General features: G+C 41.7%; 1 protein-coding gene across 1 annotated transcript in view; it reads right to left on the minus strand.

Moving 5' to 3' along the window:
- Window positions 1–13135, minus strand: part of LOC115525379 — a 30970-nt gene extending 17835 nt beyond the window's left edge. The window contains 3 exon segments of the mRNA XM_030332551.1: window positions 6433–6577; window positions 7582–7819; window positions 13055–13135. Coding sequence (XP_030188411.1) covers window positions 6433–6577; window positions 7582–7819; window positions 13055–13135 — 464 coding nt within the window.
- Between the last annotated feature and the right edge of the window lie 2798 nt (window positions 13136–15933).

A 15933-nucleotide genomic window follows, 5' to 3' on the forward strand; every position in this document is an offset into this window, starting at 1 on the left:
TCGCATCGCCAAGTAATATTCCATTGTATATAGAAACCACATCTTCTATATCCATTCATCTGTTGATGGACATTTGGGCTCTGTCCATAATTTGGCTATTGTTGAAAGTCCTGCTATAAACATTGGGGGTACATGTGCCCCTAAGGATCAGCACTGCTGAACTTTTAAATTGACTTAGGTCACATTAGAATCATATCACTTATCAACTACTTAAATGTCGCATTCTATTACCATCTCTTCAGTCCTGTTTCATTTCTTTTTACCTGGATAATGTTGGCCATAGCTCCCTGACACTTTCATCTCCACGGTGAAAAACAGGACAAGTAAAAAAAAAAATCACTCTGTAGTTTACCAGCTTTTCCCCATGCCTGTTGCTCCTCAAAATTCACATTCTACAAATCTCATTTCCTCTCTATCTTTTTTTAATGTTGAGTTTTTATTTTAGGGGGCAGAGGGAGAGGCATTTTTCAAAATTGTGAAATGCAGGGACCTCTCTATACTCTCTTTGCAACTTCCTCTGAATCTATAATCATTTTAAAATGATTTTTTGAAAACCATGAAATACACACATAAAAGAGTATATTAAAGGAAAATGTGTGGCTTAAAGTTAATACACATGTGCCTGCCCCCCTGATTAAAAAAAAATAATAACATCTCCAGTGCATTGGAAGCCCACCACCCATGGTGCCATGTTCCCCTTTCTTTTTTTTTTTTAAGTTAATTTATTTATTTTGAGAGACAGAAGGAGCAGGGTGAGGGGCAGAGAGAGAGAGAGAGAGAGAGAGAGAGAGAGAGAATCTCAAGCAGGTTCCGTGCACTCAGTGCAGAGCCCAGTGTGGGGCTCGAACCCACAAACCATGAGATTATGACCTGAGCCAAATCAAGAGTTGGATGCTTAACCAACTGAGCCACCTAGGCATCCCCAAAGTACCCCTTACCAGTTGTATACCCTTGTCTCTTCCCCAGATGTACCACCTTCTTGACTTTTAATGTTTACCATATTTTTTTCTTTACTGATTTACCAAAAATGTTTGTATCTCTAAATAATTTTGCGTGTTCATTAGTTTATATAAATGGAATAATTTGCATTGTGTGAACTCTTCTAGGATTTTTTTATTCCTGAGATTTATCCATTTTATTGATATAATTGGTTAGGTTATTAAGGGAACATGTCCAACCATTCCCCCAGCAGACCCATTTCAAGGATGCATTCTTGAGAGTAAGGTGTCATTGGAACCATCTGTATGGTATACATGTCTGAGTCTCAGTAAGGCCTCTACGTCAACTTTTAAGATTCTGGTGGGAAGGTGTGGAGATCTACTTGTCTCACAGCTGCTCAAGACAAGTCTCATATGTGAATTCCCTTGCCTGTTAAACCTTCTGCCTACTGAACTGGAGTGGTTCACTTCTTTCTTTGGTCTCTCCTTGCCCTCTTTGAACAGGGGCCAGATTGTGAACTAAGAGTATTTTACTAATTTTCACTGCTGTATGGTATTCCTATTGTATAACTATCCCATCCAGTCTATTTATGCTTAATATTTGGGCTGTTCCCATTGTTCACAATGGTGCTTTAAATATTCTTGTACATGTTTTTGAATGCACACAGACAGCATTTTCTCTAGTGTATTTAGTGAAGAGTGCAAGTAGTGGATCATAACATATGCACACATTCAACTTTACCAGGTGATACCAAACAGAAATTCGAAGAGTTATACCAATTTACTCTCCCACCCATACCAGATGAGAGTTTCCATTCCATTGTCCTATAGCCTCAGCAACACTTGATATTGTGGCTTATTTTTTTTCTCTATCTGATGCATGCGTAATGATGTCTTATTTTTGTTCAAACATATATTCATCTGGTTACTAACAAAACTGAGCATCTTTTCAAGAATTTATTGACAATGTGAGTTTCACTTCTTTTGAGTGCCAAATTTTGTTTTTTCTTCTGTGGATAAACAGTTGCCTCAGTATCTCTCTTGGAAAAGTTGAAAAGTCTATCCTGTCCTCATTACTTTGATTTCCACCATAGGTTAAGTGTACATTAATGTGTGGGTCTGATTCTGGGCTCTTGGCTGTGTCCCATCAGTCTTTTTCTTTTCCTGTGCCAATTCAACACTGTGTTAATCACTGTAACTTTATAATACATCATGAAAGACAGTTTCCTCACCTTTGTTCGTCTTTGAGTGATTTACCTTTCTTGACCTTTTTAATTATTAGAATCAGATTATCAAGTTCTATTTAAATTGTTTTACAAGAATTGATGTGTTTTTGATTATTGAGTTAAGTTTTGTAATCTAATCCTTGAATTTGATCATCTTTTTATTTTTTTTGAGGAGTCTGTAATGTCTGTAACGGACAGGATAGGCCAGGTTATGTTGTGGTTACTGCCCACCTCAAAACCTCAGTGACTTAGCGCACGGTTTATTTCTTGCCTCTGCCACCTGTCCGTTGTAGGTCAGCTGGGGATCCCCTCTGTGTCATCCTCACTCGGCAGCCTGAGCCGATGAAGCATCAGCATCTGGACCATTGCTGGTTTCAGGGGTGGTAGGAAAGAAAGATAGCTCGATAGCACACTGGTGCTTAAAGCTTCCACTCATCTTCCTCCACTCAAAGCAAGTCATGTTGATAACACCAGGAGCAGGGAAGTATATAGGATGGAAGAAAACCAAACATAGTTGTGAACACCAAACCATCTCTCTGTCAACTTTTATAATTTTCTCTATAACTGTCTTGTTATAGGTATTCCTAGATACTTCGTATGTTTGACAACATTGTAAATGGTTACAACATTTAATTTTCTGTTTGTTCCTGGCATATGAAATACAGTTAATTTCAGTATGCTGATTTTTATTCAGCAACTTTGCTAAATTCTCTTATTAATTTTAATAACTTGTCTGTAGCTTATTTAGTATTTCCATGAACTGGATCAAATAATTTGTGAGTAATAACACTTTGTTTTTTCTTTTTATTTCCATACCTATTATTTTGTTTTCTTGCCTAACTGCTCTGGCTAGAATTTCTTTTTTTTTTTTTTTTAATTTTTTTTTTTTTCAACGTTTATTTATTTTTGGGACAGAGAAAGCCAGAGCATGAACGGGGGAGGGGCAGAGAGAGAGGGAGACACAGAATCGGAAACAGGCTCCAGGCTCTGAGCCATCAGCCCAGAGCCTGACGCGGGGCTCGAACTCCCGGACCGCGAGATCGTGACCTGGCTGAAGTCGGACGCTTAACCGACTGCGCCACCCAGGCGCCCCTAAAATTTCTAATACTAATAGATACTAATTTCTAATACTAATAGTAGCAGCCATCATTGTCTTCTTCCAATCTCAAAGACAAAGCTTTTTACTTTTCATCATTAAGTATGATGCTTCTTGAAGTTTTGTGTTTTTTTTTGGTTTTTGTTTTTGGTAGAAACTCTTTTAACAGATTTCCTACTATGCCTAGCTTTTATTTTTTCTGTTGTTGTTTTTTATATCCCATGACTTATTTATTTTATAACTGGAAATTTGTAGCTTTTTATCTCCTTCATCTATTTCACCTGCCCCCCATCCCCTGCCTCTGGCAACCACCAACCTGTTCTCTGTATCCATGAGCTTGGTTTTGTTGTTGTTGATAATGCTTAGTGTTTTTTTTTTTAATTTAATGTTTATTTATTTTTGAGAGAGAGAGAGAAAGAGAGAGAGAGAGAGGAGAAGGGGCAGAGAGAAAGGGAGACACAGAATCAGAAGCAGGCTCCAGGCTCTGAGCTGTCAGCACAGAGCCCAACACGGGCCTCAACCCACAAACTATGAAATTACGACCTGAGCCGAAGTCAGACTCTCAACCAACTGAGCCATCCAGGCACCCCAATAATGCTTCATTTTTTAAGAGTTAAAAAAAGTCATGATTGGGTGTTAATGTTGGAACTGCTTTTGCTGTATCTGTTGGGATAATTTTATTTTTTGCTCTTCTTTCATTTGTTAATGAAGTGAATTACATTAACTGAAAATTACTGAAATTATATTTCTTATTATGAAATCAACCTTGCATTCCTGGGAGAAACCACTTTCATCTTGATGTGTTATCCTTTATATGTTTTTCTGCATTCTGCTTGTTAATATTTTGTTTAGGATTTTTATACTTGTATTCATGAGACAGACTGGTCTGTAATTTTCCTTCGTCCTATACATCATTGTCAAGTTAGGTACTGAGGTCATACCATTACGGTATAACTAACTGGTCAAACCATCTGGGCTTTTACTTTCTTTGAGGGGGATTTTTGTTAACTCACTAAAAATGTCCTTGTTTCAAATGGATTTTTTTTTATTTTTAAAAAAAATTTTTTTTAACGTTTATTTATTTTTGAGACAGGGAGAGACAGAGCATGAACAGGGGAGGGTCAGAGAGAGGGAGACACAGAATATGAAGCAGGCTCCAGGCTCTGAGCTGTCAGCACAGAGCCCGACCCGGGGCTAGAACTCACAGACCGTGAGATCATGACCTGAGCCGAAGTCGGCCGCCTAACCGACTGAGCCACCCAGGCGCCCCTCAAGTGGATTTTTAAATAAATTCTTGATCGTCTTCCCTCTTCTTTCTTTCCCCCCATTCTTCTTAGGCTTCACTTTTGGTATTATTTAATGTTATAATTGTTAAAATTTAAAATGCAGCAAAATACTTGTGTAAGAAGAACTATGCACAGAAAACCTATTTTATTCAAGGGAAAACATGAGAGACAGAGGAGACTATGGCTAAAGTGTATTTGGACTGATGTTAAGTCGAGTGAATTTTTTACAACTATATGATAATTAAACTGTATGATAATTGGGATAATTGATTGATAATTACAATATAGTGATTGAGAGCAGCTTTGTTTATGGAGACCTCACTCTGTTTGGAACAGTGCCCTGCAGGCATGATCTCATTTGTCTATGTGGGATACTAGCATAGACCAATTTATGGATGGAGGGACTAAGAATAAATGACTCGTCCAAGGCCACATAACTACTAAGTGCCAAAGCCAGGAATCAACCCAGGCCTGGGTGGCTCCCCCAAACCTCGACCTTAATGTCTGCACTATACTGTTTCTGTCACACCTCAGCTCACATGCAACAAACAGTGGAGGGTCCCATTCCATGGGTGACTCAATTTCAACTCCAAATCTTCTGAAGATTTGGACAGAAGCTCCTAGTTTACAGGTATTTGTTTTTTGTTTAACTCTAGATTCAGTTTAGACCAGAACGTAAAGATGGGCCAGCCAGAAGCAGGCAGCACTGGTTAGTTTGAAAGCCAGAACTCTCAAGAGCCATAGCATTCTATCAGGCAAACGCTAAAGAATTAGCTGAAGAGTGGGCAGACGGTATGAACCTTTCAGGTTTATGTTTGAATTTAAATCCCTGGTACTAAGAAGCAGCTTCTTTCGTGCTTCATGTAATTTCACCCTCAGTACCTTTTTCTCAGTACCTCTTTCTCAGTACCTATAACAGACCTATAACAGACCTGCTACTATAGGTATTTGGGTGTGATGGGGGTGTGGATAGGCGGAGCACATGGGGGTTGGTAGATGTCCTAGGTGTCAGTCATTTTGAAAATTCATTCAGTCGTTATCTCTCAGCTTTGTCTGGATGTGAGGAGCTCCTTGAAGAAGAAAGAAATCATTGGGACTGGCAAACCTGTGTGCCCTTTTTCCTCAGAACATTTATTGTAATAGTCCTGCAGCTCTTTACCTCTCATATTTGTGATGTAGGTTTTATCTAATGATTCTGGACATCAGGGAGGGGTCTGTGATTCTGAATGATGTCCCCTCATTTTAAGAAGCTGGAGTGCCTTGACCCTAGTAGGGGATGACTTATTATTGCCACAATCAAAAGAGGCCTCTGAAAACAGCCCTCTCCTCCCCCCTGCCCCAAGATGAACTATTCTAATCTGTGGTAATAGTTACATGTAGAAACTCAATCATTTTATGTCCCCTGACATCCCTCAGCTGCTTTCCATTGGAAGTGGGTTACTTTAGAGATTGTGAGGTAGGGCAATGGTGGGGCTAAACCAAGATGGGCTGTGGAAAGTGAATAGGAGAATAATTCTTAAATACCTGGGCTAGAGATATTGCATCGTGTGTCCTCTGAATTATTGGTGGGAATCATGAGATGAGTAAAATTTCTGAAGATTCTTTTTGCCAGGTTGGTGTCTATATTCAATGTATTATTGCATAATTTCACGTCACAACTGTCCCAGCTTGTGTGTGTGTGTGTGTGTGTGTGTGTGTGTGTGTGTAGGGGAGAGAGACATGGAGGACACACGTTCCTATGACAGCAGATGAATGGATTTGAAGAGAATTTCAGCCAATCACGGTATCCTAATTTACCTCTGTAATAGATCACTTTTTATGCCAACGTTGGGGATAATTCAAGAACAAAGGCCAAGACCACTGAAATGTCTCTCTCCAAGTCTTGCCCCTCAGGAGAGTCACTGGTGAACTTGCATCGGTCAAACAGTGGGTGTCTCCGATGGGTGGCAGCATGGATCTGGGTGGATCTGGACCCACAGCGGTCTGAAAGGATGTCAGGATCATCTTGTAATTTTATGGTGGAAATTGTTTCTGAAGGTGTCACAAAGAGGCATATCATTAGAATAGTACTGGATGGGGCTTACCCTCATTTCTCCATGCCGGGCCAGTGTCCTAACACATGGCTTATAATTAACATGAAAGGTAATGTACCCCTGAGCTCCCTTCACCCTCACCTTGTCCCTTTGAAACAGTTATCTTCTTACCTGTTCAAAGTAATTGAGTTGTACATGCTTTTGATTCGTGAGTGAGAATTTGTGTGAGATAAAGCTGGAAAGAGAAATTCAATCTGAATCTTAGAAGGTCTTCAATGCCTTCTTGAGAGTCATTGTGGGTCCTGGAGAAAAGGGACAATTGATCATAGTACACCTTGGGAAGCTTGATGTGCCATGGACCCAAGGGGGAATTGGAGGTGGAGAGCCTAGCTAGGGTGCTTTCAGAATACCCTAGAGAAAAGATTAAAAGGGCTTCAATTGGAGCAGAGGGAATAAGAAAAAAAAAACATGGGAAATATTAAGAAACAGAAGAGGCAGAACTTGGAGATATGGAATGAGTGAAGCAAACCCAGCATTTACTTCTGTTTTATTTCTTCCCAGTGAATTCCCATTTTGGAATGTACCTCTCCTTCACATAATCCTGGCATTCTCAACATGGGGAAGGAAGCTGACTCCATCCATCCCAGGCACCAGTGAGTAGATCCTGCTTAGCCTGTAATTATTTGCCAGGGATTGGTTTAGAGGTGGGCATGCATCCAGTTCTAACCAGGGTGATGTGAGGTAAGCTGTCCTGGGGCTTGGGAAAATGTCTCATTTACTTGTAAGAGGAAAGCACCATTACACATGTCCCACTTTCTGCCTCTGAATGTTGACATGTCTGGATGTGATGTCTGAATCTGTGCACCGCCATCTTGGTATCAGGCAAAGCCTAGAGGGTGGCAGAGCCAAGAGAAGTTGGAGATGTGACGACGGAGCCTTGAAGATGAATCTTTTCGTTTCTTGTCATGTGTGATAACACAGTTCCTTACTGCGGAAGCTCACTGGAGTCGGGATTTTCTGTGGCTGGCAGCTGAAGCCATGTTGGCGTAGCAAGCGAGTTGAGAGGTTTAAAGCGAGGGTACGGTCTCATCTTGGAGACTAGGACGATGGTGATTCTTTCGTCTTGAGGTGGACAGCGCTTAGACTTTCGATTCTGGAAGGTATGGGTGCGAATGGCTGTTCTTCCACTTTCACTCTGCGACTGTGGAGAAACTGTTGAACTCCTCTTAGCAGGTTTTCTCTTTTCCAGAAGTATAACAACATGCACGTCCTCACAGGGTTATTGGGAAGACTCAGCCACATGATGCGTATGAAGTGCCTGTTGCCAGTAGGCGCTCAGCCAGTTTTGGTTTCCTACTTCCCCATCGGGCATGTGGTTCCAGAAGAGTAGTTTCTTCCTAAACCAAACCTACCAGCCTATTGTCATGGACCCTGGCCCTTATGCAATGCTCACACAAAACAAGTGATCAAGAAGGTCTGAACTGAAATGAGACAGAGGTTAGGGAACATCCTTCCGTGTGGTGAGAAGCTGGAACCTGGGGAGGCCTCGAATTTGTGTTTGTGGTTAAAGCCTTCATGTTCAGGCTTTTCCTGGGCAATCTCCATGCCCAGCGGAACCACAGTAGGTATATTATACATCCACTGCCACTGCAATAAATATAAATTGACCTCATTTGATCACTGCTTGGGTGTAGAATTTCTGGATGCAGAAGGACAGATTGAATACTAAAACAAATTAAATGACAGTTTTCAACGCTGTAATCATATTTCCTGGTTAAAATGGCTTGGGTGGATTTTCTGCCAACTGAATAATTCTCATCTGAAAAACACAGATGTATGTTGGCAGGTCCTGTGCTATCCCAAACATACTGTGAGAAACTCAAATATAGTTATTTAAATTACCGGATGAAAGCACGAGTCCTCACCCAGCTCAGCTGTCGTACATGCTGACGAGATCAGAGTGCTTGGCCTGGGCCTCGGATCCTAATCCCAGAGGCAGGTGAGAGGAGAGTTATAGGAATGCAGGTCCGGGGAGCTGGGCATACGTGTCAGTGCTTCTTCACGTCTCCTCTCTCTAATAAAGAGAGACGTTGGGCAACTTCCACCGTGGGATGGGGCCTGGTGTCTTCACAAAACCATGGCAAGCATCCAAAGCAATCCTTTCTTTGCAGAGAGCAAGGAACCTCTGGCTTCCAATGTATTGAGTACTTACTAAGTAACAGTCACTGAACTTTACATAGTTTATCTCATGTAATCCTGAAAACAAAACAAAACAAAACCAAAAAAAACAACAAAAAAACAACAACCCTGGAAGGACAGGCTGTGGTTGTCACCATACTACAGATGAGGAAGCAAAGGTGAAGAGACATTAAGTACCTTGCCCAGCACGACATGGGCACTTAAGTGGCAGAGCAGGGATTTGAGCCGAAACTCAGGCTTTTCGTAGATTCCAAAGCCAGCATTCTTTTTAAAAAAAATTTCAGTGTTTATTTATTGAAAGAGAGAGAGAAAGGCAGACACACAGAGCATGAGCGGGGGAGGGGCTGAGAAAGAGGGAGACACAGAATCTAAAGCAGGCTCTAGGCTCCAAGCTGTCAGCACAGAGCCCGGCACGGGGCTCCAACTCGTGAACCATGAGATCACGACCTGAGCCAAAGTCGGACACCTAACTAACTGAGCCACCCAGGTGCCCCTCACAGCCAACATTCTCAACCCCTAGACTAAAATGTCCTTAGCCCATTGCCAGTGAGTGCGTCATGTCGTAAAAGCGAAGATGGCCAATAACTCCGAGGCTTTCGGGAATTCTGCAGCACTGGAAGATAGATATTTGGAAAGGGGCCATGTGGCTTCCTGAGTGAGAGAGCTGTAGTCACAGGGTTAGCTTAATAAAAAGATTACCTTTCATCCCTCACACGGGGATAATGAAATAATATGGACTATGAGAACTCATCACCTGCTTGGCAAAAATCCCTACAGAGTTAGCCAGGGGAAACCCCAGGTGTTTTGGCCTTGAACAAGGCACATGGAACAATTCTGAACCTGTGTCCAGTGCTGCTCTCTGTACAGGCCTACTCGTGCTCAGGATGACCAGGGCTGTACGGATGTATTTTCCTTCCCAGCACTGTTTTTCCTCTTGTCAGGCAGTGTTGGGTTCTATTCGCACCTAGACCACAGTGGAGAATATTTGGTTCTCCCCGTCTGACAACAAATGGTTTCCTTTTGCTCATTCTCGAAAAGTATAAAGAGATCTTGCAGAGACCCTTCAATCACCCTAGATTGGGTCCTTTTGCCTTATATGCTTCAGAAAAGGAGATTCCATCATTTTCCTTGTCTTCCATGCTATGGTCAACACTCTTTCCGAATCCCAACCTAAGTTTGTCCTCCTGTGGTTTAAGCTCTTTCCTTCTTGTCTTTCTTGCATTATTGTTGGGCAGTGGGGCGGCTGGAGGAAATGGAGGTTCTTTGTGAGTTTACCGAATCCTGACCCAAGCTGAGCTTTGTAGAAGTTGACAGCCGCCCTGCTTATTAAAGAGACTATATTCCCTGTATGTCTATTTTTATATCCTCAGAGCACTAGGAAGCCTTTGTTGGAAGGGAGGTGATCTCTCTCAAGAGACTGAGCAACTTGGAAAATAACAGCAGTTTGCAGGCTTTTCAGGTGCCTAGAAATTGCTCTCTTTTAGAAACAACCTTTTTGCTTTTGAAACAGTTAATTGAATAGCGTTTACATTCATAACACGACAAGAAATCATCCAACCCCATGTGCAGTTGTGACAGCTGGAAAGTATTTTGCAGTCATCTTCATGCATCAGACCTTACGGAACCTCTGTTGCCCCCTTCCTCTGTCCCTATAAGCCTATAAAATACATTTTCTTCTGCTGACACTGCAGCATGAACTCTCCATAGCAACTTATTCCCATACCACCTGTTAATAATGCCAAGAGTAATGTATTTAACTCCCTGCATACTGTGCCAAAATGTTTACACAATTCAGCTTATTTCAGACTTTAAAGAGCAGACATAAATCCTAAACTAGCTGTGTTCCTTCCAAACACTCAGGGACTTGGTTGCAATGTTTTTGTGGGTAGAATTGGGCTGATTTTTCCCAGCTATTTTTTAATAAAAAGGAAGGTGCTCCTTTGGGGCTACTTTGCTAACTGTTTGGGGGTACTCAGAAATGAGCTGCTTTGCAGAACATTGTCAAATGTAAGAACGCACCTCTTCAGTTAAATATCAGGTTTATTGGCAATGTCCTTAAAACAAGAACTAACACTTCTAGATGAAAAATTTGTCCATGTAAATATGTGATGATAATTTTCATAATGCATCACCTGAAATAATGATAATATGAATTAAGATTTATTTTGTATTTTACTGTTTATAATTTCAATTTCTATTTTTTTGCTGTTCTTATGAAAATTCTGTACTGTACTGATCAAAATCTACAGTTTACACTGACAGGCCTAAGACATCCTGGGAGGCAGTCTGCCTAAGATCACACAGCTAGTAGGAGACAGAGCTGGGATTTGCACTCTGATCTGTTGCTATAAAGCTAAGACTTTGCACCACATGAAAACTTGCTAAAATGGGTTTCTAGAAACATCTCATGAGGAGATATTAAGAGGCATGTCTCTAAAAGATTGTCCTGTCATTAAGGAATTTCCCTTTGGCAATTTGATACTGTATTCTTCTCTTTGGAAATTCACGATGCACAAGTACACGTAAGGCTCTGATAAGTTTTGCAATAAAGAAGCCTGCTTAGTTCTGTGCAACCCAGCAGTTTCCAGGCTTCCTTGAGCATGGTGCACTTTTTCCTTTGCACATCTATTAACACTCAGAGGAACATGGTCCGTGGAGCACAGGGTGAGTGACATTGCACTCTGTCAGCCCAATCAACGTTGCACTCTGTCTTCCCAGTCAACGTTGAACGCCCAAGGGTACGGCACCCCTGTGGTCTTTGCTCAGTGTCCAGATGCCTCTGAAGTGCCTTTTAAAAAATACATATGGGGCGCCTGGGTGGCTCAGTCAGTTAAGCAGCTGACTCTTGGTCTCAGCTCAGGTCTTGATCTCAGAGTTGTGAGTTCAAGCTCTGTATTAGACCCCATGTTGGGCATGGAGCCTCCTTTAAACAAATTTAAATAATTAACTAATTAATTAGGTAAATAATTAAACAGGACACACATGAGACTATTATCTTCCCTCAGCCATTCCTTATTCATTCACTCAGGGTCTCTCCCTCTTGGCAATACGTTAATCCGGCTTCCTGAAAGGGATAATTTTTCCACATTTTTTAAACAAATAACAAAATAAGGCCTGGATTCATCGAAGCTGAACTGGTTTGTCCAGATCCCCAGAGAGTCAAACATCATGTTTTCATCTTAAAACCTTTAGTCAGCCCAGCAGAACTCTGTGCCCGAGCAAACATGTTCATGAGACCCCACATAATGACAAAGCCAAATGAATCGGTCCTTCAGAAAGTGCTTACTATCCTGCACACATGGTCAAAATCTAAAATGATGTCACTGCTGGGTAAATGGTCCAGTGAGTAAAGAATTAGTAAATCCCAAGATTGTAAATGAAAACTTTTTCATGAAGGACTGTTGTCTCCTTAATCCCTAGCACTTAAAACTAAAAACAAAACAAAACCAAAAAATAAAAAAAACACAAACAAAACATCTTGCTTACAATCAATCCAAATATTTGAAAACCCCTTAAGTTCTAATTGGGATGTTCAGTTTTCTTGCAAATCCCTGGCATTGTATTGCTATAGCCAGGAATTTTCAATCATTGACTGATTCATTCCTTTCTGTTCTGTACCTCCTCCAGTGCATATCGTTCTGGTCTGGTGCTTTCTATTATGTTGACAATCTTATTATTGTTAGTTGGCTCTATGCTGAGACCTTTAGCTATAAATGTTAATTATTTTTTTATCTGCAAATGGATAAAATGGGAACTAGGCAGAACCAGGAAGAAATCATGTTCCTCTTGAAAGAAATCTGAGACTAAAATCCATGGAAGTTTGCTGAATTTCTGTCTCCTTAATCTTTTCACTGTTATCCATCTAAAGCTATAATGTAGGTTTTTTTTTTTTCAAGAGACCCTGAAACAAGATTCAAAAATGAAAACTTTAGAACCACGGTTTGGAAGATGCCTCATAGAAAAATCACCAGAAACTGTAGACCCCATATGACAAGAGCAATTTGAAACCATCGAGGGGAGAAGTAACCTGGCAAAGTAAGGTATCAAAGATTTTGGATCCAGAGTCACAGATGAGAAGGTCAAAAGCTTGCAGCTAAGGATAAAATGAGGAGTTAAATAAAAAAGTTGCTCCTCTGCATTGGATTCTTTCCAGGTCAACAACTACTGAGTCGTTAGGAAAAACTAGAGTCCAAGAGTTCCTGATTGCCTGTGACAGGCCTCCCTTCCCCAGATGGAGTTCGCGCACTGCCCTTGCCAACAGCGCTGACTCACCCACCTCCGCAGGGCGCGGACACCAGCTCCGAAGAGCAAAAGCAGAATCTGGCTGCGTCCGGTTGTGTTCCTGGTCAGCTTGCATTTTCGACCTCAGAGTGAGGGGCTATGATTTAAATGTGGGCATTCTTTTAAAGTTCAGTTCCTCCAGAGGGTTTGTGAAAGCCCGAACCGCAGAGCCGTGATGATTTTCCTACACCAGGAACAAAATTAAATGTTGTCTATCAGCTGGCCTAGCGGAAACAAGAGATCCAAAGCCACCTAATACGCTATTAGGATAACTACCTGCTATGGTAATCACCATGGTCACCTCAGCATCGGGGTTGCAGTGGTTGCAGAGTAATGAGGTTGTACCCTGCTGGCCATACTCTTGGGCTGACCCAGTGATCATCCTCATGATTAAGGGCCTTGTAGAGCTTGCTCTCTTTGGATAGACCTGCGTTTGCCCTCTCTTTGGAGAGCGGCATCTGTGAATACGATTTTCCTCTTACATGGGAGTCTGTCTTACTTTCTGATGCACAACTTGCAGAATTCTGCTGTCATAGACTCCCAGAGCCAGCCGGGTCCCTGGGGGTCATGGAGGTTGCATGCGCATGCTGCACACAAACGGGGTCAGGACGGTCACATCTGGCCATTGCAGCAATTTATACAGCTGGGATCCAGAAACATCAGTTTCACTGTGCATGCTGTGCTGAGCACCCCACAGAACCCTGGCCTCAAGGAGATGTGAAGGAAGGGCTCTGTCCACAGCGCTGGATTCTACACACCCAGACTGCTCCTGGGTGGACCAGGTGACGCTGTGTGTTATGATTTTGGAGAAACCAGCACTGGTGTCCTCAGAATCTCCCCATCTGTTGGCATTTTGCCTGAATTTCCAACCATTAGAGTCATTCCTTCGGGTGAAGGCAATGGTTCCCGACCTTTTCTTTTTTCTGTAGTACAAAGAACCCTTTTTAACATCAAAAAATATTACAGATATCCCACATTATTAATAGCTATATTTTCAGTTTCCGATGATTGAAAAAAGATGCAAAACAAACTACTAAAATCTCAGTGGTGCTTTTACATGGATTCATATGTAATAAATTATAATAACACCTTAATATAAGGAAAAATACTCACCCATGTATCTATGAGCCCTATTATTTATCAGGTTTAGAGATAATGCTTTGTAAACATATGAATTCATGGTAGGTCCTCATTTTTACTCCCTACTCTCCCACTGGGGAGCCCATACCCCATGCTTTATCACCAAGATTTATGGCCCATGGAATGGGGCCACTGAGTTAACCAGGATTTTATAAACATGTGTTCTCTGGAACAATGTTGCAAACATTGTTTGCAAAATAAACATGCAAACAAAAAATTGGTGAAAGTTGGGTTATATGGAGTCAAATAGTTTTCTTTACTGCAGGACTTCTCAGAGCCTTAACTGCTGACATGCATTTTGAATCGCTACGAAGGAGGCTCTGATTTCAGAATTCACTAAACTCTTTGACCCATGGGTCCTTTTTCCAGGCATACTTATCGACGTACCTGGGAACAGTGTTCTGAAGATCACCACTTTGGGTTAAAACATTATTTCCGAAAGATCTCTGTTGAATATAAACATATAACCTGGGACACGGAAACCAGTAAGCCTTTTGTCTCCACTAGGATATTACCAAGATTAGCTCCTGAGAGAAGCTGTTGAACTGCCAAGGGAAATGTCCTGAAGGAACAGCTTCTCACACATCTCTCTTCTAAGGAGCCTGAAACATGTGAACAGCAAGCTTCTTGTGTCACATGACATTTATAGCTCTACTTAATATCTCCTTAGCTTCCTCCCTCTCTTATAAAAATCACAGAGGCCAAGCGAACAAATGGCTGTCTGTCAGAAAATCAGATAGCACCGTGCACTAAAACATTTTGGTACCACAGAGATAAGTGTCCTCTAGATGTTAAATGAGAAAGTCACATGCAGAATTTCTGTCTTTAGAGTGAATCCAGGTTTTGTTTGTTTTGTGTGGTGTTCAAGTTCCACTTCAGTGACAGAGTGGAGAGTCCTGGTTCCGTTAGAGGCTGTGTGTCGTGGGTAGATGTGGGCTGGCTTGAGGCTGCCTTCTGATGACTGCACCAAGTGTCCCCAAGCCTGAACTCCCCTGTGATGATCCACTTTCTCTCACCACCGCCCCCAACAGAAGCTAAGCCCCACACTGTACCTATTAGAACTCCATACTCTTTAAACGTTAAGATCTTATTTATTTATTTATTTATTTTAATTTTTTTTAACATTTATTTATTTTTGACAGAAAGAGACAGAGCATGAGTGGGAGAGGGGTAGAGAGAAAGGGAGACACAGAACTGGAAGCAGGCTCCAGGCTCTGAGCTGTCAGCACAGAGCCCGACACAGGGCTCGAACTCACAGACCGCGAGATCATGACCTGAGCTGAAGTTGGACGCTCAACCGACTGAGCCACCCAGGCACCCCGAAAAGTTACAAATTTAAATGTATTCGTCTTTAACAACCTGAGTGTGTCATGGAAAATGGGATTGGTGACTTGTGTCTAGAAAGGTGGAGAGCAGTGGGGTACTGGGGACAACCCAGTGGCGCCACTTAAGAGAAGGCCTCTGGATAGAGAGCCAAGACTCCCGAGGGAGCCCGTTTGGTCCCAGTTAAATGGGAAGCTTCAAGAGCCAGATCACTTGAGGTAAAACAAAGGGCAGACCATCTGTGCTTGCAGACACGGCTGCACTAATGTGAGGGGGGAAATAAGAGCAATCATTTAGAAATTTTAAAGCCTCAAGCAATTCTTCCTCAATCAAGTGAATATATCAGGTTAGAGTGATTTTTGGACTTGAGGTTACCAGCAGAATTGTTTCAATTTGTCATTCTTCGTTCAT

The sequence above is a fragment of the Lynx canadensis genome, chromosome D1 (assembly GCF_007474595.2).
Source record: "Lynx canadensis isolate LIC74 chromosome D1, mLynCan4.pri.v2, whole genome shotgun sequence".
NCBI classification, from domain to species: domain Eukaryota; kingdom Metazoa; phylum Chordata; class Mammalia; order Carnivora; family Felidae; genus Lynx; species Lynx canadensis.